General features: G+C 35.8%; 2 protein-coding genes across 2 annotated transcripts in view; one reads left to right on the top strand and one right to left on the bottom strand.

The window, feature by feature from the left end:
• LOC111059880 (menin) overlaps nt 1-19,450 on the bottom strand; it is a 33,905-nt gene extending 14,455 nt beyond the window's left edge. Inside the window, exons 1-5 of the mRNA XM_039428048.1 lie at nt 18,808-19,450; nt 15,823-15,975; nt 11,043-11,285; nt 7,301-7,508; nt 2,905-3,160 (exon numbers count right to left, since the gene is read on the bottom strand). Of these exons, the coding sequence (XP_039283982.1) occupies nt 2,905-3,160; nt 7,301-7,508; nt 11,043-11,285; nt 15,823-15,975; nt 18,808-19,231 (1,284 nt within the window). The 5' untranslated portion in view covers nt 19,232-19,450. The remainder of the gene's footprint in view (nt 1-2,904; nt 3,161-7,300; nt 7,509-11,042; nt 11,286-15,822; nt 15,976-18,807) is intronic.
• A 312-nt stretch (nt 19,451-19,762) lies between these two features.
• Nucleotides 19,763-27,748, top strand: part of LOC111049664 (serine/threonine-protein kinase RIO1) — a 14,680-nt gene continuing 6,694 nt past the window's right edge. Inside the window, exons 1-3 of the mRNA XM_022335797.2 lie at nt 19,763-20,015; nt 25,177-25,343; nt 26,083-26,293. Coding sequence (XP_022191489.2) covers nt 19,975-20,015; nt 25,177-25,343; nt 26,083-26,293 — 419 coding nt within the window. The 5' untranslated portion in view covers nt 19,763-19,974. The remainder of the gene's footprint in view (nt 20,016-25,176; nt 25,344-26,082; nt 26,294-27,748) is intronic.

Here is a 27,748-nt window from a genome sequence, read left to right as displayed (position 1 = left end):
TATAAATTTAAATAGGATGTAAGAAGCTTTAATAGTGTTATATATTATTAACAATAGTTTAACACATTCAGAAATCAGACCACAGTAGCACTACAGAACTGAGACACTGCTGCCGTTCGGCTGTCGCACGGATATGTGTATTCTCCTACCACCATCACCGTGTCACGGGCTTAGCTCGGTCGTACGTCGGCGCGGGCTCGGTGCGGTTATGTGTGTCCCGTCCTTTAGACTGTACGTCTATATTGACTGGACTATTATAAACAGAACATTTCAGGTTTTGAAAAACATATTATGTGTGATTTGATTTACTATCAATAATTTCAATATCGATAATACCTACACCAGATACGGAACTATACATCAAATGGATATAAAGGTATTTCCACACATGCCGAACTGAACCTCGAACAGCGTAGCGAATCTCACAATCCGCCGTGCATTAGCCAGTATGTTTTATAATGTTAACAATCAGCTGTTAACCAACCGCCGCGCAGTTCCCCGAACCGTTCGTCGTCCCACTAGCCGCTCAATTTTGACTATCCATCACAAGTGGAAAACATGCGAATACTTTCGCGAACATTAATACAGTACAGGCCTCTTCTAATAATCTATAGTTTGAACAGTTCATTGTCATGAATAATACATTATTTATAAGAATCGATAAATATTGTTCAATGCAAATAGAATAATTTCTGAAAAATTGATGATTGGATAAATTTCAATATTAAAATAATATTGACCAAGAACTCAGGATCATGACAATTATTTCCTTTTTAAATTATAATAATTTTGTTATTTTCAAACTAATAATTAATTTTACCAACTAACCTTGAGTTGACTGGAATAGATTCTGTCATTTCCATATCCTACGTATTTTAATAAATACCACAAAAGTGACACATTTATAAATATTTTCCACTTGCCATCGATTTTGGTTGGTAAGAACATTGATCATTGTTATTTCACGAAAAAGTAGGTACTGTTGAATAATTTCTCCCAAAAGGTGTCTGGTTTGGTCTGCGTTTTTGCAACCCAAAAAAACCTACTTAGGTGGATAGGACCTTTTAAGGTTCACCAATCTATAATATAATAAAGTAAAGAACTGGCTTATACATGTACGGGATGGGAAAATTATGTTAGGTCTAGGAAATTAACGAATGACGCATCATCACGTCTGAACTACTGGATTGATTAACTTGAAATTTTGCATATAGATTCTTAATCAAGCGAGGATGTTTATACCCCTATTTTAAATTCTTCAAAATTTCATTACGTCAAGTTTTCAGTTTGTAAAGTTTTAAAATGGACCCTTGCGGAGCACGGGTTACCTGCTAGTCAATAATAAACTCTTGATCAAGGAATAAGGGAGTGTTATTTTAATCGATTTGCAACATTCAGAACAGTACTGAACTGTACTCTGCACGACACTACACAGCGTTTTCGGCCGACTGAAAAGTGCGTCAGTCAGTCAATCAGTGACTTGAATGAAAAAGGGACTGAAAAAATTATAATTGAATAAAAAAATCATAGAGATTCACAATTTATTTATATAAACACATAAAAGAATGCGTTTTCGCATTGCGGGTACATAATTAAAAACAAAAACAGAATAAAACAGTTTATCCAATATGTTGCTTATTTGAAATGATCCTGATCAAAACCGGAGCAAGGTAGATGATATTAATTTTTCGTGATAAGTTATTATAACTTCTCAAAATACTTTTGTTACCGAATATATTATAATCCTAAAGCCTGTTTAATTGAATACTCCAATTGGTTTTAATTTATTTATAGTACCCATCGATTCAAAATGGATGATCAATTATTGATTCACAAGAAAGTATGATAAGAGAATCCAAATCAAATAATATTCTAAACATGTTTAGAAAAAAATCAGTGATTGGAACATATATTATTATGTCTTGAAATTATTTCAGGTATCATTGACACTACGAAAACTGATGATTTGAAGCCGAACTTAGTAAAATAAATCAACATAAGTAAATCAACTTAGTAAAATAAATCAACAGAACAGATCCACTATTAAAATTGAAAAATATTCACCACGTGACAGCATATTATTGTTTGAAATCGCTGAGCGGTTCGCTGCACGGCGCGCTGCCGAGGTTCGGTTCGGTTCGGTTCGGCATGTGTGGACATACCTTAATAGTGAATATCGAAGGAAAATCTACTCGTTCCGATAGAACCTATCGATACACGGCACCGATAAAACGTCGTATCGATAAAAGATATTTATAAAACGCCACATCAATACACCATCACCCATCACTAATACACCAATCATCCACTGACTAGATTTCAACTCTCTCCTTAATATAAAATTAGCTATTGACGGAAGTGTCAAAAAATTCCCATATCTCGACAAAATTCCCGTACATTTCCCGCCCAAATGAAATTCACGTACAATTCCCGGATTTCCCGGTTTTCCCGCCACGTGGACACCCTGCAAGACCGTTAATATGAAGGAAATGTCTTCAATTTCCGGATTTTTTTTCAACAATCGAATCTCACTCTACGTACATTCTTTTTCATGAATTGTTTACAGCAAATGGAAGAGAAGATTCTAATGTACATTTCAAGATCAAGTAATGTTCTGAGATTAATAATAAAGTTAATAATAGAGATGTTAGTGAGAATTTCAGAGTGAGACTAAAACAATGTGTGCAAAATAATGATCGCCACCTTACTGGAGTAATATTCAAAGCTAACAGTTCTTCTGAATAAAACTGAAATTTGAATTTCTGTTCTCATGATTTGTTGGAATATAATATGACTTGAAAATATTTTCTGTGAATTTTAATTTAATACCTAAACTAGTGCCGTTTGACTTCCCCACCTTGTAGAACTGAGCGACTATAATTGTATGATTGATCTATCTATTACCTTAGCATCGAATTTGGAAATAGTGTTGACAAGTGGCTTGGCCCAGCCAATGTGGAGCACGGGCGTCTGACTGCCCTCCTCCCATTGGCAGATGCCGTCGTAGAACCGCAGCAGGTGCGCGAAGCACTCAGAATCCTTGAGGATGGAGCGCGCGCTGTGGCCTGAGCTCACCACCTTCATGATGTGCGGAATCAGTTCGTTGGCAATTTCCATCAGCTCTTTATAGATTTCCTCGTCATCCCTCGAATAGTTGTATCTGGAAACAGATTCATCATACAGGGTGGGTGAAAAGTCTGATAACGGCTTAATATCTCATACACAAAGGTAATTTGACGGTGGGTGTGATTGGGGATCCTACTCAAATTGAAAATACTACTTTAGAATGACTTTAAAAATCTGGTCCGCCATCTTGGATCCGCCATATTGAATGAAACTTCATTTTTTTAAATAGGAAAGTGGTCATGTGATACATGATTTTGATACGGAATTTCAAGGAAAAATGAATGGCGAAAGCCGCACATCGATATCTCAAACCGTTTAGAAGATATTCCCATTATTAATCAATACCACTCATGTATTTCATTTCTGATTTGCATGGTACTGATTGATAATGTGAATATCTTCTGAACGGTTTGCGATATCGATGTGCGGTTTTCGCCATTCATTTTTCCTTGAAATTCCGTATCAAAATCATGTATCACATGACCACCTTCCTACTTAAAAAAATGAAGTTGCTTTCAAAATGGCGGATCCAAGATGGCGGACCAGATTTTTAAAGTCATAGTAAAGTAGTATTTTCAATTCGAGTAACATCCCCAATCACACCCACCTTGGAATCACTTCTTTTTATGAGATACTAAGCCGTTCTCAGATTTTTTCTCTCTTTTCTGCTTTGAATAGTATTGATTAATAATGTGAATATTTCCGAAACGGTTTGAGATATCGATATGCTGTTTACGCCATTCATTTTTTCTTGAAATTCCCTATCGAAATCATGTATCGCATGACCACCTTCCTATTAAAAAAAATTAAGTTGCATTAAATATGGCGGATCCAAGATGGCGGACCAAATTTTTAAAGTCATTGTAAAGTAGTTCTCCCAATTTGAATAGAATCCCCAATCACACCCACCGTCAAATTATCTTTGTGTATGAGATATTAAGCCGTTCTCGGACTTTTCACCCACTCTGTATACGTGATCACAAATTATTTTTTACAGAAAAGACCAAAACTAATACTACTCATAACATTATTGTAATGTTTGTGAATTAATATTTTTGTCATAGAAAGTGTAAATTGTTCATTACCTCACAGTATGCTCAGTCTTATCAAGTTGTGAATAAGTTAGCGGTCAAATGGAAAAATATAACAGAGTGATTAATTCCCCATCCACGTTTATGTTTATTGTCGAAAATAGCCTTGAATTATCAAAATTCAAGAAAGGATTATATATCACTTAGTTATCACTCAGTACGCACTCGAAAATCACTCATACATGAAAATTACGCAAAAATTTTATGAATATTATCATAATAAAAAAAAATTAGATATTTTTAGATATTATAATTAGATACACTTAGTTATCATATTACGAAGGTATTCACAAAGTTGTTCTAACAAGCTGAATGCTCAACTATTTTATTTTGTTTAATAATATTAATTTTTATTGCCAAAATTAATACATCTTACGATTCATACTTAGTAGATATAGTATAAAATCATTCTATTAATTCCTTAGAAAAATTCAATAATAGAAATCAAATTTGAAAAAAGTTTGAGCAAAAAATTTAAATACACTATTTGCACCACACAGCAGAGGAAAAATCCTGTCCGCTGAGTGCGAGCACCAATTCAAAACGAAATCAAGCTAACATGGAACAAAAAGAAAACAAAGGAGTTAATAGTGAAAAAATGAATTACGATATTTTAAACTTGAATTAATAAAAAAACACTTTTGGAGTGAAATGCACTTACTTTTGTAGTGACAATCGTTTCGACCTGTTGTTGGTCATCATCAGACTGCGGGAATTTACTCAGATGCCAAGGTTATGTGTGGTGAGGGATGAAGGTGGAGGAATAGGTTGTGGTGGGGGTTGGTGGATACTTAGTGGGGCGGTAATTTTGAACTGTGGACTATTTTGTCAAAGAGTGTGTGGGAAGAGAAATTTATTTGATCGTTTAGGAGACTGTTGGGAGCCTGTTTTGTGTGGTTGTAAATTTCGTATTGTTCCAATACATTGAGTTTTCTGCTTTTTTGTGAGATATGGAGGATTTCAAGATTGGTGGATGTCAGTGTATGTGTGGTCTGTTGATATAATATGGTCTGCAAAGTTTGAGTGGCTGTGTAGTTTATTAATAGCTCTGATGTGCTCTTTATATCTTGTTTGAAAGTCGCGTGCAGTTTGTCCAATATACAGTTTATTACAATCATTACATTTCAATTTGTAGATGCCTGGTTGTTCAAATCTCTGTTTGTTTGGTAATTTTTGAAATGTTTTTTCAGTGAATTTGTTGTTTTAAAGGCAATTTTGTATTTGAGTTTTTTGAAAGATGAGGCTATATTCTGTGATTTTTTGTTGTAGTATGTGAGTGTGATGAATTTTTGGTCATTTTCCATATTATTCTTGGTTGATGATTTTGTTCTTATTTTGTGGAGTAGGTTGTCGACTAGAGTGGATGAGTATCCATTTTGTTGGACAATGAACAATGTTGGGCTATTAATAAACAACACAGCCACTCAAACTTTGCAGACCCTATTATATCAACAGACCACACATACACTGACATAGCCACCAATCTTGAAATCCTCCATATCTCACAAAAAAGCAGAAAACTCAATTTATTGGAACAATACGAAATTTACAACCACACAAAACAGTTTCCCAACAGTCTCCTAAATGATCAAATAAATTTCTCTTCCCACACACTCTTTGACAAAATAGTCCACAGTTCAAAATTACCGCCCCACTAAGTATCCACCAACCCCCACCACAACCTATTCCTCCACCTTCATCCCTCACCACACATAACCTTGGCATCTGAGCAAATTCCCACAGTCTGATGATGACCAACAACAGGTCGAAACGATCGTCACTACAAAAGTAAGTGCATTTCACTACAAAAGTGTTTTTTTTTTTTAAATTCAAGTTTAATTTTAACAGTGAAAAAGTATGAATATGCAACAGAGTACAATATTTTACTGATGTCAAAGAAAAAGTTTTCAACGATACAGTCTATGACTTCCGTTGCCATCCTTGGCCTGCCCACGGGCAAAAAATATCAATTGTGTTACCGGGGATGAGATTTATTAGTTTAGTGCTAACATAACTCAATTGTCTGCCTACTATTGTCAGATTAGTGTAATTGATGCTAAATGTGTTATGTGAACTCAATCTGAAGTTATACAAAGCAGTATTATCTCTCAATGTGAACTCGTTTTTGTTTACTGTAACATTTTCTGTATATATAGTTAGCGACAATTATTTGCTAAGTTAGGATAGACCGAAGGATTGATTGATTTCTATTTTGTGCTAGGTCTAGAAAGATCCATTGCACATCAAAACATAGTAAAGCAAAGTTACGTAATATACAAAATGAATAATAATACTAATAAAGACCGATATAGTAAATAATAACACCAATAACTACTTATGGACACCACAAAGCATATCAATAACGATTCATTATCATAATTAAAGTTTCTACAAACTAATCTATTCAAATTGTTAAGACATATTTTAACAAAGCTTCAATTCTATAATCTACAAAGTATCTTCAAGTTTTGTTTTCTAGTGTTTCTGCATTTTAATAGTTTTTTTAAGAGATTGAACGGTATAGAGAATTCTGCATGTTTATAGTTTCTTGTAGAAATAATCGTTCATAAAGAAATAAACGGCGGAACGTCAATGTAATCTTTGTTTACTATGTCGGTCTTTCGATTGGTCGGTCGGTCTGTTCGTACCCATCCTATATGAGGTAAGGTACGATTAAAAAAAATTGAAATAATGAATTCAACCAAAAGAGGTACAGCGATTGCAAATTGAAGTTGCGACGCTCAAGACTATTTTGCTACATTGATCGTCAAAAGTTACCAACTTGCTCTGAAGATATCTATTTCATGATCTTCACATACACCGAAACATGAAGATGTGGCAAAGAGAGTTTGCGAGCTGCCAGACCAAAAACGGCAACAAATGTAAACTGACAATTTGTATTTTTATATAAATGTATATTTGGATTTCATGTTCAAATCAAATGAAATAATCAAAAATCTTGCATTTAGAGCCATTGATTCAAGAGTGTCGATTACTACTAATTTCTACGAGGTTTAGGGAATAAATAATTGATTATTGTGTTGATCATACACATGAAAGTTGTTTCAATGGTGAATACTTACTGCCTGATGACATCGCTTGCATTGGCCCAAGTCTCGAACGCTTCCTTGTACATATTATGCCTGTAGAAGTAGCCGGCCTGATACGTATATGGGTAAACATGCTGATTGTTATACAGCTTCCTGGCACAGAGAATAGCTTCTTGGAATAAAGTGGAGCAAGCAGGTCGTCCCTCTTGTGGAATCATCTCTTCCAGATCGGCCAAGTTGCCTACAAATCAAACACAAATGTTTACATTTTGTTGAGGAACCAACTTACATCCAGATCAATGTAAAATACCACTTGATAATCCATAAAATGGTTCAATGACAACTATTTTGGAGGGGGAAAGTGACCCGATTTGAGAAGAGGGGGTGGGGTTCTGGAAGATTGCATAAGCTTACTATATTTTGGAAATTTATACCTTGAAAAGAACAGTTTATAGTCATTATAAAGTGGAATACTTGCTAAATAATAATATTAGATTTTCTAAATTCTATACAAAATGACCATAGCTCATATCAATATCTCTAACAAGTAAAATACAAAGAGTGATATTGGTGATAAATCTATGATACTGTTCTGAAAGGCATAGTGCTACATGGTTTCTTACTTTTGCAACCCATTACTGATCTTAATAGTATATACAGAGTGTCTGATAAGTCACTCCCTATTTTTATACAGCTATAATTACTTTATTTATGAACCAATTTTGTTAGAACTACATTTGTTAGATAGAGCACTCCTTGAGGTTGTGTTAGGTTGTGTAAATAGCAGCTCGTTATGAAGTTTTAGGATCTGTGGTGCGAGTACAAAGATGGTGGAGGGCTGAACGAGGGATCCATGCAACACTGGATACAAAAACTGTTGAAAATTTCCATTCCAAACTATTAAGAACAGGGAGTGTCGCAGATAAAAGACGATCAGGAAGACCATCAACGTCAAGGAAAGCAGAGAATGTTGGCAGATTTCGTGAAATGTTCATGAGGAGCCCTAAGAAATCACTGCGTCAAGGATCTCGCTAAAGTGGTCTTTCACGTTACTCTGTTGCAACGATTTTTAAGAAAGACTGCAAATGTTTGTAAATATTTTTGAATCCAGTGTAGCATGGATCTTTCGTTCAGCCCTCCACCACCTTTGTACTCGCACCACAGATCATCCCCCAGAACTCATAAAGAGCTGCTATTTCGGCTCGTTCATCCACAGTCAAGAGAGGGAGCATTTTTAAACTGAAACAAATGAAAATTTGTGTTAAACACAACCTAAAGGAGTGCTCTATCTAACGAATGTAGTTCTAACAAAATTGGTTCATAGATATAGAATAAATTATAGATGTATAAAAATTCGGAGTGACTTATCAGACACCCTGTAGAAACTGCATTTATATTTGACATCGTTTAGAAAAAAGGAATTTGATCAATTTAAATATTTTGCCAAACAATCACATAATTAACATTTTCAACTTGATTGAAGAAAGTATTAGCTACAAAATTATGCTTGTGCACCTCTAAACCTCCCATCAAACATCAACCATCAATCTAGAAAATAAATTTTTGATCCTCAGATTTCCTTGTTAGCTCCTGTTTAATAGAACTTTCATTAAAATTGACTATATCATCAATAATGGTTCGCAGACGTGGACAATGACAGAAAAAGCGTAAAATTTATGGCCCACTACGACAAGGGTTGGAATGGCAAATCCGTTCCAACAAGGAATTGAAAGACTTGAGGAGAGGACAGACCGATGTATGAAGGCTCAAAGATCCAGGAGGTTGTCTCTCCCAGTCCCCAAGCTATACGATTTCTAATTATACTGTATAAATAGATTGATGAATAGATAAATACATTGAATACATCAGCTAGCACGTAAGGTGAATGGAGACGAGCTATATGATTTGTAATTGTATTAATAAAGTAATGTTGAATAGATGAATTGAATTATATTATGCAGAAGCTCTCTGAGGCAAGCCTCTGAGTCTTTCAGGATAAATTCAGGAGTACGACAGGTTGATGGGCTCTCGCCAATTCTCTTCAATATAGCCATCGAAGAAGCACTCCAAAAAATTGCAAACAGGGATGAAGACATAAAAATTGGATCTGGAATCAACACACTAGCGTTTGCTGATGACGTGGTAATTTTCGCAGAAAAAATAGATGACCTAAGTCAGTTAGCAAAAGTGTTCTTATTTTTCTTGACCCAAGAAGGTTAAGATGAATATTGAAATAAAATTATTACTGGATTTTTAAAAATATATAAATATTGGATCAAAATCATTATTGAAATAATATAAAAGTATTGATATTGAAATAAAATGAAGATGTTAAGGTAGATCCTTTCTGAGATGAGATGAGAATGTATTGATGACTGACCAATCGCCATAGGGTACTTGGAGAGGTGGCCGAGATCGTAGAGCAACCATAGCAGGTGCTGCTGCAGGCTGGCCACCTCAACGGCGTCACTGGTCATGTTGAGTGACGGGTTGACGGCTGACACCAGTGCTGCCACCTCCATGTGCCGAGTGCACACCACAGGGCAGCCGTTCATGTACAGCCACGACCGAGAGTGCACCCCGCTATTCACCTCCTGGCCCCGCTTATCCTCGTTGCCTTTCCCTACAAACAACAAATCCGCCATTCACCAATGCTACAAATAGATGCAATTTGTGAATAGAAAATATAATTTCGTAGGTATCTGAGGAGAAAAAAAAACAAATTTATAATAAAATGAGAATATAATATCAGAAATGTTATTCATACATTCCACTGGAATTCATTCATAGATACCAAAACCTATAGTGAGATTCACGTTGTAAAATCAATGGAACCACTATAGTGACGTCCACGTTGTAATAGCAGTATCTTTGTCTATTATTCGAAAGGAGATAGAGCTATCCTTTTCTAGCTCCGCAAAGTTGCCAGATCATTTATTGATAATGTAGAAAATAAATTTTTGATCCTCAGATTTCCTTGTTAGCTACTGTTTAATAGAACTTTCATTAAAATTGACTATATCATCAATAATGGTTCGCAGACGTGGACAATGACAGAAAAAGCGTAAAATTTATGGCCCACTACGACAAGGGTTGGAATGGCAAATCCGTTCCAACAAGGAATTGAAAGACTTGAGGAGAGGACAGACCGATGTATGAAGGCTCAAAGATCCAGGAGGTTGTCTCTCCCAGTCCCCAAGCTATACGATTTCTAATTATACTGTATAAATAGATTGATGAATAGATAAATACATTGAATACATCAGCTAGCACGTAAGGTGAATGGAGACGAGCTATATGATTTGTAATTGTATTAATAAAGTAATGTTGATAGATGAATTGAATTATATTATGCAGAAGCTCTCTGAGGCAAGCCTCTGAGTCTTTCAGGATAATTCAGGAGTACGACAGGTTGATGGGCTCTCGCCAATTCTCTTCAATATAGCCATCGAAGAAGCACTCCAAAAAATTGCAAATAGGGATGAAGACATAAAAATTGGATCTGGAATCAACACACTAGCGTTTGATGATGACGTGGTAATTTTCGCAGAAAAAATAGATGACCTAAGTCAGTTAGCAAAAGTGTTCTTATTTTTCTTGACCCAAGAAGGTTAAGATGAATATTGAAATAAAATTATTACTGGATTTTTAAAAATATATAAATATTGGATCAAAATCATTATTGAAATAATATAAAAGTATTGATATTGAAATAAAATGAAGATGTTAAGGTAGATCCTTTCTGAGATGAGATGAGAATGTATTGATGACTGACCAATCGCCATAGGGTACTTGGAGAGGTGGCCGAGATCGTAGAGCAACCATAGCAGGTGCTGCTGCAGGCTGGCCACCTCAACGGCGTCACTGGTCATGTTGAGTGACGGGTTGACGGCTGACACCAGTGCTGCCACCTCCATGTGCCGAGTGCACACCACAGGGCAGCCGTTCATGTACAGCCACGACCGAGAGTGCACCCCGCTATTCACCTCCTGGCCCCGCTTATCCTCGTTGCCTTTCCCTACAAACAACACATCCGCCATTCACCAATGCTACAAATAGATGCAATTTGTGAATAGAAAATATAATTTCCTAGGTATCTGAGGAGAAAAAAAAACAAATTTATAATAAAATGAGAATATAATATCAGAAATGTTATTCATACATTCCACTGGAATTCATTCATAGATACCAAAACCTATAGTGAGATTCACGTTGTAAAATCAATGGAACCACTATAGTGACGTCCACGTTGTAATAGCAGTATCTTTGTCTATTATTCGAAAGGAGATAGAGCTATCCTTTTCTAGCTCCGCAAAGTTGCCAGATCATTTATTGATAATGTAGAAATATAATTAATCAACGAAATATTTATTATTTTGTTATTTAACCAATGAAAAGTATATTTTCTTGAATATAATATAATTTATTAGTTCTATTGATTATGAATGAGTGAGTGAGAGATGGAGTGAATCAGAGCCATTTCGCATTGATATATTAATTTATTCTTTTAAACAAGAATGAACAGGTAATATTACATCAGATATACAGGTATCAGCTATTTTTCATAGAAGGCAGTGGCAAGGCAGAGAATTGACAACTTTGTTCTATCATTCTCCACTGTCATTATAACGTGGACCTCACTATACATAATTATATTATATCTCAGCCGTATTCTTCAATTCAGTTCTTAAAGAAAGCTAGAAATTACAAGAATAGATGCGAAATGTAACCAAACAAGCCCCTATATAGCATAATCTCTTTGAAACATTTATTTTTTAGACGTGAGTTCCGGCTGATAAAGAACAGTCACAGTAATGTCAAATAATGCTCTAAAAATGAATCAGGTGCAATCTGAGAACTTTTAACAGCAAAACTAAGCCAGGTAGGGCTCTCGATATTCGTACCTATATTTTTCTGAATATCAATACTGTGATTGTGGTTAGTGTTTGCATGTATTCACTTACTAATTTACTTGGTTATTTGTGAATTAATTTAGAAAGTAGTTTTATTTTCGTTAGAAAGTCAGCACCTGATTGACATTAGTTTGCTTTTTGCTATCCTTGTCTGTCATAAAACAAAGCAGATGGCACTATCCTTTTCTAACCCTGCACAGTTGGCAAATAGTTTGTAGGCTATGAACAAATATAATAAACTACCAGAATATTTAATCTGAGTTATGAAACTTTATTATTGAATCATGAATAGATATATATTATTTTCTAGTTGAATAGATTTTTTGAGATATAATTAATCATCATTTTATGATCAATAATCAACAATTAATTATTTTATATCAGATATGACAATATGACTTGAATCACAGCAATTCACTATAGGGGACTGTGATCAATAGGAAAGTTGGCAACTAAAAAGTCCTATCCTTCTCACTGACTTTATAACGTTAATCTCACTCAACATTGAACCTCTTCTTTCTGAGGAAAACAATTATCGCTTGAGCAAAGTGCAGGTAGGGGTAATAATTTCTAATATAAAATATATACAATTATATCAAGCGGAGTTGTCTCGAGTGATAAACTAACGCTACTGCGATTATAATAACAACTTGTTAAAATTTCGAGTACTTGTACTCAATACGGTTATCTATCATAATAGCATTTCACTACAACACAGAAAGTCAGCACCTTACCATGCCAAGTAACTTCAGCTGTATGTTCTCCATGCTCTCCAAAAACCACCCAGGCGTGGTCCTCTGATAATGCCAGGTGTACATCACCGAAGCCAAGCACTTGGCAACCGGCTACCACTGCTACCGCTACGCCGAAGCAGTCCAATTTGTTACCTGTAACCGAAAAGAAAAGATTAGTGACTTCTTTGGTCCTCCCAACATTCTGTTGTCCGGGAAGAAGTCCTAGTGAATGAGTGGGCGACTGGGTTACTGCTAGCTTACGGCTGCTGAATTATTATATTTTTGAATAAACCCTGACTTCACAGAGGAGATCTGAATTCCCAACATCAGACCTCGACCATCCACAGCACGGACTGGAAACATTGGGTTCGTTCTGGGAGCACGGTAAGTGGTAAATTATTTCAGTTTCAGTGGTAAATTGTTCCAGTTCCAGTGGTAAATTGTTCCAGGTCACGTGACTACCTATCAGGTGGCTGGTGCAAAACTACTTGTTCCCTTGGAAGGCCTAAATCTATGGCTTAAGATTTTGTACTTTTGAAGTTGATTACCACCAAAGTTTGTGGTTTACTTACTGCGTACATGAATAAAGGCTGCTTTACAAACTTACCTTTTAGAGAAGAGTGCCACTTTATCACTCTCAAATATTCTTTAAAAAATAGATTATTTAACGAATGGTTATCAAACTAATAATTTTGTTGGTTATGAATTCTGTGGCTTTGCTAAGGTAGACCAACAAGCTATCTGGTTCATCCTATTCACGAATGACAGTTCTTCGATTGTACTACATTGTAAATACAGCACGGTCAGAGTTCGAGGCAGGATTCATTTACCAGTAACTGGATTTTGGATTATGAAATTCCCTTGGAATTGGGGGTACAAAGATACTGTGAGCTTTAGGAAATCCTTGAAGACCCATTTACTTAGAAAGAATTATTATTCCATGAAGAAGTTCTGGGAGGACGTCTGACATCCAGATAGAACAGAATAAAATGACGACCACGGCTGTAAAGGCTTCCAGTGGGAACACTACAAGTAAGTAAGTATAACTTTCAATTATACAGAGTGGTTAGGAATTATGGAAACAGCTAAATATTTTTTTTACAAGTATAATTTGACAGTAGGTTTTATTGGGGATCCTATACAAAATGAAAAATTTTCTTTTTATGAGGAGGTAATGTGATGCATGCAAGGACAGAAGGTCCTTGAAAATGTTTAAATATTACTATTCTTAAATAGTTTTTATATGTTTGACTAAGTTTATAAACGTAAATAAGTGTTTATTACGTACATAGTTATATGTCAACTCTACGACAAGGACCAAGTCAGGTCTACTTTCTGACACAGTCAATCCAGTTATCTGGTCATGACTAAGGAGAGAAGTATGAAGTATGAAGTAAGTATGATTTTGATACAGAGTTCCAAGATAAAGTAAATGGCAAAAACCGCACATTGATATCTCAACCCGTATCAGTTTGTTGTTGTAAATTATGTTGTTACCTATTAACCAGCTGAAATCACGTGTCAGCGCATGAAGGTCTGTGTGAAACCTCCCAAATAGCTTCAACTGATGTTATGAACGAATTAATGGGAAAAAACTTAGTAACTGCAATCAATGAATTCTTCAGCTGACTAAATCACAACAAGTTTTTCCTTATGGACTTTCAATGATATTTTTATATCCTGAAAAAGGAGGAAGGAGTGAGTCATTTTGTTGTCCAACGAACTTGACTTGTACAAATGCTCGAAGAATACTTGTTCGAAATTTGAAGCTGATTGATCAATTCTCTCTAAAGTTACTGTCGAAGATACAAACAGACGAACAACGACTTAGGCCTTCAGTAAGTCGAAAGTAAGAACTCGCTAACGCTCGTTCAAAAATACAAAGAGGCTCAAGCAACATTTATGAATAGTCTGAAAAAGTAACTAGTGCCCAGACCATATTATGCAACGCGAGAATTTGTGAAGAAATTTGGGCACATACAAGACCAGCAAAACTCCTTAGTAGAAGGCTCCTCAATTATTGTAGATGACATCAGCACAGTGATCTCCAGGGCTTCTTCTGTGGAAAAGGTGCAGATCAGATTTCCTTGGTTTCCTCAGGTTTCCAGGCATCCTTGTATGTTCATTGAAGAGGTGAACCGATCAAACTGCTTGGCTTCTGTTTTGATTGAAGACTGTCCTAGAACCATCACATACATCATGTGTGCCTTAAGATGTCAAGGGTTAAATCACGGAGTAAAGAACACTAAACACTGGTTTCCTTATTCCGTGGTTAAATATACCTTCTGAGGCTGAGACACGAGTCGACCGAAACAACTGCCTTGTGATTGCACACTATGCACTCTTCCAAAACATGATATCTGGAATACTCCTTTTGGGGCATGTTCCTATCGTTCAGGATATTGCTTACATGCAGAAGAGAGCAATGAGGTTGATGAATTTCGAGGGCTACAGGGAGCACTGCCATCCACTTTCCAAGAGAGTTGGCATTCTCACTGTCCTACATCCAGTACATACTGTGCTCATTGTTGCATTTCAAGAGGACTGAAGAGCTGCTGCCAAAAATGAGTGTCGTACACAATCACAACACTCGTCATGCTGCTAGACTGAAGATGCTTTGATGAAGACTGGCGGGGACCCAAACTTTCCAAATTGGGCCATAAGATATTTATACATTCTTCTGCCAAGATAAGTGAAAAACATGTAGTACACAGATCAACACTGGGGAAGACATTTATAACATGTTAATCACCTTGTTGATGTGATAGGCTTACACAAAAATTGTGACACTATCTATCTTGCACTCCCAGTCTTTGATAACAAGTACCGTATCAGACTTATTTTCAATTGGAATTACTGTTGACGTTGAAAGATATTGTGAATACTACACAGAAACTCAGCACCTTACCATGCCAAGTAACTTCAGCTGTATGTTCTCCATGCTCTCCAAAAACCACCCAGGCGTGGTCCTCTGATAATGCCAGGTGTACATCACCGAAGCCAAGCACTTGGCAACCGGCTACCACTGCTACCGCTACGCCGAAGCAGTCCAATTTGTTACCTGTAACCGAAAAGAAAAGATTAGTGACTTCTTTGGTCCTCCCAACATTCTGTTGTCCGGGAAGAAGTCCTAGTGAATGAGTGGGCGACTGGGTTACTGCTAGCTTACGGCTGCTGAATTATTATATTTTTGAATAAACCCTGACTTCACAGAGGAGATCTGAATTCCCAACATCAGACCTCGACCATCCACAACACGGACTGGAAACATTGGGTTCGTTCTGAGAGCACAGTAAGTGCTAAATTATTTCAGTTTCAGTGGTATATTGTTCCAGGTCACGTGACTACCTATCAGGTGGCTGGTGCAAAACTACTTGTTCCCTTGGAAGGCCTAAATCTAAGGTTCAAGATTTTGTACTTTTGAAGTTGATTTCCACCAAAGTGTGTGGTTTACTTACTGCGTACATGAATAAAGGCTGCTTTACAAACTTACCTTCTAGAGAAGAGTGCCACTTTATCACTCTCAAATATTCTTTAAAAATAAATTATTTAACGAATGGTTATCAAACTGATAATTTTGTTGGCTATGAATTCTGTGGCTTTGCTAAGGTGGACCAACAAGCTATCTGGATCATCCTATTCACGAATGACAGTTCTTCGATTGTACTACATTGTAAATACAGCACGGTCAGAGTTCGAGGCAGGATTCATTTACCAGTAACTGGATTTTGGATTATGAAATTCCCTTGGAATTGGGGGTACAAAGATACTGTGAGCTTTAGGAAATCCTTGAAGACCCATTTACTTAGAAAGAATTATTATTCCATGAAGAAGTTCTGGGAGGACGTCTGACATCCAGATAGAACAGAATAAAATGACGACCACGGCTGTAAAGGCTTCCAGTGGGAACACTACAAGTAAGTAAGTATAACTTTCAATTATACAGAGTAGGAATTATGGAAACAGCTAAATATTTTTTTTACAAGTATAATTTGACAGTAGGTTTTATTGGGGATCCTATACAAAATGAAAAATTACTCTGTCGCTTCAACATCTTTGACCCTCATATGAATCCAAATTCATCTTCTTTTTATGAGGAGGTCATGTGATGCATGCAAGGACAGAAGGTCCTTGAAAAAGTTTAAATATTACTATTCTTAAATGTTGTTTATATGTTTGACTAAGTTTATAAACGTAAATAAGTGTTTATTACGGACATAGTTATATGTCAACTCTACGACAAGGACCAAGTCAGGTCTACTTTCTGACACAGTCAATCCAGTTATCTGGTCATGACTAAGGAGAGAAGTATGAAGTATGAAGTAAGTATGATTTTGATACAGAGTTCCAAGATAAAGTAAATGGCAAAAACCGCACATTGATATCTCAACCCGTATCAGTTTGTTGTTGTAAATTATGTTGTTACCTATTAACCAGCTGAAATCACGTGTCAGCGCATGAAGGTCTGTGTGAAACCTCCCAAATAGCTTCAACTGATGTTATGAACGAATTAATGGGAAAAAACTTTAGTAACTGCAATCAATGAATTCTTCAGCTGACTAAATCACAACAAGTTTTTCCTTATGGACTTTCAATGATATTTTTATATCCTGAAAAAGGAGGAAGGAGTGAGTCAATTTTGTTGTCCAACGAACTTGACTTGTACAAATGCTCGAAGAATACTTGTTCGAAATTTGAAGCTGATTGATCAATTCTCTCTAAAGTTACTGTCGAAGATACAAACAGACGAACAACGACTTAGGCCTTCAGTAAGTCGAAAGTAAGAACTCGCTAACGCTCGTTCAAAAATACAAAGAGGCTCAAGCAACATTTATGAATAGTCTGAAAAAGTAACTAGTGCCCAGACCATATTATGCAACGCGAGAATTTGTGAAGAAATTTGGGCACATACAAGACCAGCAAAACTCCTTAGTAGAAGGCTCCTCAATTATTGTAGATGACATCAGCACAGTGATCTCCAGGGCTTCTTCTGTGGAAAAGGTGCAGATCAGGTTTCCTTGGTTTCCAGGCATCCTTGTATGTTCATTGAAGAGGTGAACCGATCAAACTGCTTGGCTTCTGTTTTGATTGAAGACTGTCCTAGAACCATCACATACATCATGTGTGCCTTAAGATGTCAAGGGTTAAATCACGGAGTAAAGAACACTAACCACTGGTTTCCTTATTCCGTGGTTAAATATACCTTCTGAGGCTGAGACACGAGTCGACCGAAACAACTGCCTTGTGATTGCACACTATGCACTCTTCCAAAACATGATATCTGGAATACTCCTTTTGGGGCATGTTCCTATCGTTCAGGATATATTGCTTACATGCAGAAGAGAGCAATGAGGTTGATGAATTTCGAGGGCTACAGGGAGCACTGCCATCCACTTTCCAAGAGAGTTGGCATTCTCACTGTCCTACATCCAGTACATACAGTGCTCATTGTTGCATTTCAAGAGGACTGAAGAGCTGCTGCCAAAAATGAGTGTCGTACACAATCACAACACTCGTCATGCTGCTAGACTGAAGATGCTTTGATGAAGACTGGCGGGGACCCAAACTTTCCAAATTGGGCCAAAAGATATTTATACATTCTTCTGCCAAGATAAGTGAAAAACATGTAGTACACAGATCAACACTGGGGAAGACATTTATAACATGTTAATCACCTTGTTGATGTGATAGGCTTACACAAAAATTGTGACACTATCTATCTTGCACTCCCAGTCTTTGATAACAAGTACCGTATCAGACTTATTTTCAATTGGAATTACTGTTGACGGTGAAAGATATTGTGAATACTATCAGCAACATAGCCTTTTAGTACAGAAAATATGAGTTTTGTTCAAAAATATCAAATTTGCTTTGTACTTTAGATTTTACTCACCGGTTAGGTAGCTGTATAAACTTTGTAGATGGGCTCTGTCTTTGTAGTAACTTCTTGTCAGCGAATTCCAAATGACATCAGATACTCTTTTGACGAGCTCTCTTGTTGCAAATTTTAATTCACCATAGATAGTAAGATCAATTGACCCTTTTATGATAGCATGGAATTTTGAGTACAATGCCTCAACTATATCATACTCAAGAGAAGGAATTCTTGGTTCTCCCAAAACATCACTGTCATCAGCATCGTTTGGCAATATAATTCTGTTGCACGTGAGTGAGTTTTCAACAGCTCCAACAATTATTGATAGTAAGGTTAAGTCTGGATCCTGTTTACCTACCAATTCTTTTCTGAACAACTGAACAACAGAAGTAATATCTTGAAGCGGGAAAATCCGCCGATCAACTTGGCGAAACCCCGCCATTAGCGTAACTACTGTTTAGAACAGACGCAATAACAATTTTGAACAGATTACATGTTCATAGAAACACATAAAACCACGGCAGGAGATCTGCTTTTATTTACAGTAATATTTATCAATAAAAAGACGTTTACAATAGCAATAAATAGATTTTATTTTGAGATTTGAGAGTGGTGACGCCACTTCTTGAAAGCCTATTCAACAATCAAACAGCTGGACAGTTGAAAATGTTGAAATCACTATTAAATAGAAACAGCTGTTTCAAAAAACTAATTATTCACGATGGCCAACTGCAAATTTGACAACAATCAACAAAACTATAAATAAATCATAATACCAATACCACATCATATTATATGTTTATAATTTCATCATAATATTCATGTAATTTAGGAATGTATTGTTCTGATATGAGAAGGTGATATTTATCGCCATTTCCGTAGTACCTACCTAATATATCGATTTGTCAAATATCGATAACCGATATATTTTGTAAGAAAACTATCGATATTTGGTCCGGTATATCGATACCCATCCCCAATAACACTATAACCTCAATTACACGAAGGTTCAAGAAAATAAAAAGCTTTCACGTGTTACGAATTGTCATTCTTTTAAAGCAACTGTTGACTGAGAAGAAGTGTAAAGACAAAAGAGCTGGAACTCATTTTCATAGTATTACATTGTAATTATTTTCAAAGTCATTTAAATTGAAATTTAATCGTAGAATAATTTGTGACATTGCGATGGAAGTTGAAGGCCAGTTTAGCGATGCGGAGGGTGACAGGTAAGATGCAGTTATGATTTAATTTTATACAGTCTTATACCTCCTTCTTCATCCATTAACCACACTTGTGGGATCGATGGCGTCATTTCACAATAAAAGTTAAAAACAATAATTTATCAAGATGGCAGCAATCAAGATAAAGCACACTTAATTAACATCTAAGACCTTGCTCTTTGACTTATTGGGAAGTTAGCCAGATAGTATTTGAGACAGGTCATCGTTTAAAAATTCCTGTACATCATAATGAGCCCTGGCTCTCAAAAAACCGGTCACAACCCTCTCGAACTTGCTGGTATCCAACTGCTTTACTCCTGCAGTTAGCCTGTTGAAGTAGCGGAGAGCTGCACTCCAGTAGTATACCCGCGATCTCTGGAGGCGCACCCTGGGTGTGTCAAACAGCACTCGATGCCTGGTGTTATGGTGATGCACATCGGTCCGAGTCCACAAATTTTGTTGATTCTTCTTGATATACATGAGGCAGAGAAGAAGGAAGTGACTGACTACTGTTAGGATACATAGCCTAACAAAAATGGGCTTGCAATATGCATGATGTTCGCTTGCAGTTATAATCCTAGCAGCCCGTTTTTGCAGCTTCAGTATGTCCACAACCTTGGCTGAATGACCCCACATGAGTAGACCATAGGAGCAGTATGAGGAGACCATAAGGCAGTGGAAAAGTGCATAATACACCATTACCAGGTATGCCTCTGTCACCTGTCCCCTCAGCTTGAGCAACAGAAAACAGATCCTAGGCACCTGTTGGATGTGGCTAGCCCAGCTGAGTTTCGAATCCAATACAAAGCCCAAAAACTTCACTGGCTCCTGATCTTGAGACAGAATTCGCGACAAGCTGCAGATAATGTTTTGCATCTTGCTCTCGTTTAGTTGAAAACGATTGACCTGGAACCATGAAGTTGGAAACCACAGATGCTCCGCTGATATCCTAACACCTGCTGAAGGTCAATGCCAGATGACAGCAATGATGTATCATCAGTGGAGAGAAGAGATGAGCCATTGCTGTCCAGGTCATTGATCATTTAATAATAATAAACAGGATTGGCCCCAGTATTGAACCCTGAGGTACCCCAAAATTCACAGGGAGTGGACAGGAAGCCCTGTCCAGCTTCTTATCAAATATGGATTTACATTCATAAGCCTGCACTTCAGTATTTGGGCCGCGGAATCCAGCATTGAGACCTACATAAATCAGTAGAGGAGGTCAAGACGAGTTCAACCATGTATCACATTGATGTCGGTTTCCAAGGATTAGCTGAACAAATATGGTGGAAAGTTGAATTTTTTTATGGCTAAAATAAGATTTAAAATGGTGCAATCTTATGTAAAATTTGAGGAATACAATGAAACCGGTTTCAGGTTCATAACTTCAGTAGGTTTTGAGATATTGCAGAAAAGTGCAGTTTTTTATTTTTAAAGAGAATAACTTATTTCCATGATGATTGATAGGTATATAAAACTTTTGGATTTTGTAGAATTATAAATTCTAAAGAGAATATGTTTAGTCATTTGATAACCTAAACTCAAATTTTTTCGAGATATTTTAAAGAATAAAAAAATTTGTGCACTCCATACTTTTCAACAATTTTTATTCTTTATTATTTTCCTACTATTTCCAGTGACTACTAAAATAGCTAAATGTCATCAAGTTTTTCGAAGAGAATCAACCCAACCTGACATAACCTAAACAAAACATAACCAGACCCATTAAAAATTCACCTAACCTAACAGAATCCAATCAAACCTGACCTAACAGTGTTCAACTTTACTAGATTCAACTTCAAAACCAACCCAACCTAACAACACACAACTTGACCTAAACTAGTCAAATACAGCCAACCTAACATGACCCAACCAAGCATAACCTAATAATACCAACCATGATCTTATCAAACTCAACTCTACCTGACCTATACTAGACCAATCCAATCCGACCTAATCAAGTCGAACCTAATCTAACCCTAAAAGAGCTCAAACTAATCTGAACCAGACAAGCCTAACCTTATTCTAACCATAACCAAACCTAATTCAGCTTAAACCAACCCCCTATACAAGTTTAATCAAGTTCGACCTAACCAAACTTAACATGACCTAACCAAACTTAACTTGAATCAAACTAAACCTCCCCAATGTAGATCAATTTAATAGGGTTGGTATTATTAGGTTATGCTTGGTTAGGTCATGTTAGGTTTGGCTGTATTTGACTAGTTTAGGTCAAGTTGTGTGTTGTTAGGTTAGGCTGGTTTTGAAGTTGAATCTAGTAAAGTTGAACACTGTTAGGTCAGGTTTGATTGGATTCTGTTAGGTTAGGTGAATTTTTAATGGGTCTGGTTATGTTTTGTTTGTTTAGTTTAGGTTATGTCAGGTTGGGTTGATTCTCTCTTCAAAAAACTTGATGAGATTTAGCCATTTTAGTAGTTACTGGGAATAGTAGAAAAATGATTAAGAATAAAAATTGAAAAGTATGGAGTGCACACATTTTTTTATTATCTAAGATATCTTGAAAAAATTGAGTTTGGGTTATCAAATGACTAAACATATTCTCTTCAGAATTTATCATTCTACAACATCCAATAGTTGAAAATAGTCATCAATCACCATGGAAACAAGTAGTTATCCTCTTTTAAAATGAAAAAAACGGCACTTTCTAGCAATATTTCAAAACCTACTGACGTTACGAACCTGGAACCGGTTTCATTGGATTCCTCGACAAATTTTACATAAGGTTGCACCATTTTAAAATTTATTATAGCCATAAAAAAATGAAAATCGATAAAAAAATCTCATCTTTTTGCCATGTTTGTTCAGCTAATCCTTGGAAATCGACAACAATGTGATACATGGTTGAACTCGCCTTGACCTCCCCTATTGATTTATGTAGGTCTCAATGCTGGATTTCGCGGCCATTATACTAAAATGCCCCCACTTGAGCACCTTAAAAGAGGTAGTAAAACTCCCAAATTCACATGAAATGGAATGATAATTTGCAAACCATCATAATTAATGTTTAAATGTCCATTTTCTAATTAAATTTGAGCTTCAAGGTCTTATTTATTTGGCCTCTTTCATTAAAAAAAATTGTTGAGATCCAAAAATCAAATCCAAAAATAGCTGAGATACAGAGTTTGTTCGTGCGGTAAAATTCTGCCTTCCTCCTCTCAGCGTGCTCATTGTTCCAAAATAAGAACCATTCTCGAGTCCTCTAGCTTCTACTCCAGTAGGACCAGTGATCTCTGCAATGAATTGGTACCCTGTGAAAATCGAACAGCTCTCGATGCCTGGTATAGTAGTGATATAAATCTGTCCAGTTCAATACTGTAAGCTCTCTAAAATGTAATTATTATTAACTTGATAGACTATAGATAGATAGATAAAGAAATTATTTTTCCTCAATACAAGATACAAATCAAATAAACAAATGTTTACAGAAAACATTCCATTCATTTATAATATTCTAATCATATTGTTAAAATTTTAAAAATTCTATAGGCATAGCCGAAGCCGTCAGCCAGAGTTGATAGCTTAACTCCTTTCGCTTCCCACTCTAATCTTAGTGAAGTAACCTACTAGTAAACATTTTCCTTAACAGATAACAATGGAACCTGCGATTAACAAAAGTGACAAATGAAATCATAAATAAACCAGCCTTCTTGATTATTTTGGTACGGTATTCTACTATCGCTGCTAATCTGTATTTCCACCTAAAATAATAGGTACAACTATAGTCTTCATAACTTGATTCTTATTGGTTTCAACACTCTAAACGGACACAACATGATAAAATTCGCTACTAAGTTTCTCGGATCATCTGCCAAGCAATCGTAACAACATATTGGTCTTTATGAAAAGTTTCTAATAATCACTGCTCTACAATATTTAAAAAAGGAAAAAAATCACATCTAAAAAATAGAGAAACAGAAGGATCATTATTAAAGCTTTCAAGTTAATAATTGAATTCTCTACGAGAATATTCCTATATCTTAATGCTTCTATACACAACCAGCTAGGTATTTCCAATTTTTTCCGTTTAAATAGTTGAGCACCGTCTCTTCAACCATCATCGGGCTCCCAAACCATTTGACACGGAATTCAGATAGGACCTTACATTTCCCAATAAAATGATAAATGTCTTCAACTCCCCTTTCATTGCACAGAGAGCACACATAGCTGCTCTCCCACCGTCTACCCTGAAATTTAGTGGCAGGAGTGATCCTCTTGCTTTGAAAATTGCGCCCATAAAGCTTCTCTTATTCATATCACTGATATAATCTCGCTTTACTTGATCACCTATTTTCAGACTGTAGTACATGCGGTGGAATTGAGAGTTCGCGGCCCTCGTCAACCACTCTATCTGAATCTTACGCCGAAATTTATTTACAACTTCATTGCATTTCACACCTCACAAATTCGTTCTAAATATCGGATCCACCCACTCTTCCCCACATTGATTAAATAAATCGTTCCACTCTCTCCACCATCCACTCTTCCTTTGTGCCATTAGGATAGTGTTATCTTTCTAGGGAATCTCGAATCCTCTATCCTCATTCTCAAGTCCTCTAGCTTCTACTCCAGTAGGACCAGTGATCTCTGCAATGAATTGGTATCCTGTGAAAATCGAACAGCTCTCGATGCCTGGTATAGTAGTGATATACATCTGTCCAGTTCAATACTGTAAGCTCTCTAAAACGTAATTAGTATTAACTTGATAGACTATATAATATACCCTAATACTTGGAAAATGTATTATTTCATCCTAAGTCAAGCCAAAGTACAGATCATTGACAACCCCAGATTTTTTTTAATATGCAATAAGCTACTTGCGTCACATGTTACACATTCAGCGTTCAGGTTACACACCTATAGCCTAGTCATCAAAACATTTATTAGACGAAAAGAATTCAATTTTAGATCTTGACTGAAAGCGGTAGAGTAATTCTTTCAATATATGTATTTGCTTACAATATTGTAATATGTTATTAACACCTTGCTAATAGCAACACTCATGCAGTACTTTATATTGAAACATTAATTAGCCTTATAGGTAAAAAGTATAATATATACTTGTATGTTATTGACATCAGATTTTCCCATAACAGTACCGATTATGGTTTACAGTACTTAGAATGGTTTCTCCTCCTTGTTTCAGAATTGACGTGTCTTCAGCTCCGTACCAAACTATTAAGTTGTCAAACATTGAAAAATTGAAAGATTTGTCATTAACTGCTAATGAAGAAGGAGAAGATGATCTTGGCTATGAGGACTCGTATTCCAGCTCAGGAGAAGATTACGAATTCAATCGCTATGAAAACAGAGGCAAGATCACATTGCATCTTTTTACATAAGTAAAACTTTGTTATCACGATTATTAAAACCTTTTATTTTCAACTTGAAAACTTCTAAAACTTATTAATTTTTCTCATAATATTGCCGATGGCATGTTTTCCTAGCTTCAATAAATTATGCTAATCACTGCATTGAGCGGTACAAAAGTTATTGATTAGGAAGAATAGAAAAAAATCTAATAACAATGTAATGAAGCCAATTCTGGCTTTAGATCTGGTATAAAGTTATTGTAAGTAAGATCAGCTTACACTTCGTATTAGTGGTAAAAAACTACTGTTGAATGAAGGTGTTTCCAAGAAAATGGGAATAATTAGAAATACTAAATTAAATAAATATCAAATACTAAATTAATGTACTTCTAAGCTAGAATTTCAGTTTTCCTTGTAGATTTCAAAAATACATAAGAAAAATGGTAAGTGATGAAGTGTTTTTGAATGAAGAGAAAGATAAAAATTTGAAATGATAAGTTGAAAGGAAATTATAATAATAAATATACAGAAATCAATAATTCTAGTAATAATATTGATAATAACTCTTCCTATTTGGTATTTATCTGATATTTATCCATGTTGTATTCAGTTTTAAAGCACTAACACTCACTAATTATCATAAGTAACACTATTATTGGCACATCCTTTACAAAATTTCTACAAAACTTCATAAATCGAATTATGATTATATTGAATTTCATTATTTGTGTTCTTTGTAGATTGCTCTTATCAAAAAAGCAAGAATTTGGTACGAACTCAAGGACGTAATAAGCAAGTGACAAGTGAGAAGGTATCGAACTATCAGCCGTCCGATAAGCTTTTCAAGAAATATGTGCACAAAATCAATGTGGAAAAGTATGAGGGACCAGTTCTTCCACATAAAGCTGCCAACTACCTCATGGAAAGCAGCAAAAGGGCAGAAGCGGACAGGTAAGCTCTTTTAAATCTACAAAATAATTTCCATTTTAACCCCCAATAAATTTGAAAGATGATTCTTCAAATTTGTATTGTACACAGTTTTAGATGCTTCCATTATCATGTTTCTGACAGAGAAAGTACTTTATCTTTGGTAAAACTTGCTATAAAAATCTTGATTGAACGGAAACGAATAAAGTAATATGAGAGTGCCTAGTTAGTCTAATTACTAGTAATTTTAAGATCTATTGTCTTCTAATAATAAATTACTCGAATGAGTTTGTTCAATAATATCGTCTAACTCCCCTAGCTTTGGTAGGTGATCAGATTTTTCAGTGGTGCATATTAAAGCTTGACTAGGAGGCAATTATTCAGGATTAAAATAAAAAATAAATTTATCGATCGACTCTATTGTTTTTCAACTTTTCATACTAAGGGTGTGATCACATTGAATACGTATATGTGCAAGTGCACGCTTGGTTATGCATGACCAAGTGCGCAGATGAAAAACAAATAATGGAAAGAGCAGCAGGAACTCACATTGAACGCATGAACGTACTGATTACGTTCAGTGTGAGCAGCTGCATGCAAGTCACAACGTGTTTGAATGGCACTTCCCAGATTTTTATTTTCGGCTAAAGCATGATCTGACGTGCACTTGCACACGCATTCAGTGTGATCACACCCTAATCTTCAATTATTACATTATTCAACCATTTAATGAATAATCTTAAAAGAAGAAATATAAATTACTGTGAAATTGGAAGCTGTTATTAATGTATGTTGTACAGACTTCGTAGTAATGCAATACTTTGTTGTCAGAATCTCATCGCAGTAGGTAGTGCTGCCCCTGCCATGAGCAATCCCTACCTATCAATTATTGATCAAATCAAGTGGAACTCACATTTTTCATAGAAAATCCCGCAATTGGATTGTACGACTTGATTGACTTGTATAAATTCAACTGAAAAATATTTAATACCCTGAAGTGACTGGTGTTTGCTTTCGAATCGTTTGGGATCCATCGTCAAAAGTGGCAATGTCAACTTGACATTGACGACACATGTTGACATTCTTAACTTTCATAGTACTACATACTTTTGCATAAATCAAAGTCTGTAGGTCGTCAATAAATGTTTAAAGCATGATGTATTTCTAATTCTCATGAATAATTTTTGTCTTGTTCAAAGACTAGAAATGAGGAAAAATGTGAGAAAAATTAAAAAATGTATCTTTAAGTTTGTTGAGTGAATATTGATGTTGTGGAACTTTTCCATAATTGAAGAGACCTGAGATATTGTCAAGTAACGTACAGCTGATGATGTGTGAGCACACACCGAAAGCATGCTCCTGTGAAATAATAATCTTTATTCAAATAAAGTGGATTTTTTGACAATATCTCAAGTCTCTTCAATTTAGAAATGTGAGAACAGAGATCAAATGTGTAAGGAATATGATGTAATTTTTTAT

The sequence above is a fragment of the Nilaparvata lugens genome, chromosome 5, assembly GCF_014356525.2.
Source record: "Nilaparvata lugens isolate BPH chromosome 5, ASM1435652v1, whole genome shotgun sequence".
NCBI classification, from domain to species: domain Eukaryota; kingdom Metazoa; phylum Arthropoda; class Insecta; order Hemiptera; family Delphacidae; genus Nilaparvata; species Nilaparvata lugens.
Note: the sequence above shows the minus strand (reverse complement) of the source record. Positions and strands in the feature narration are given on the sequence as shown.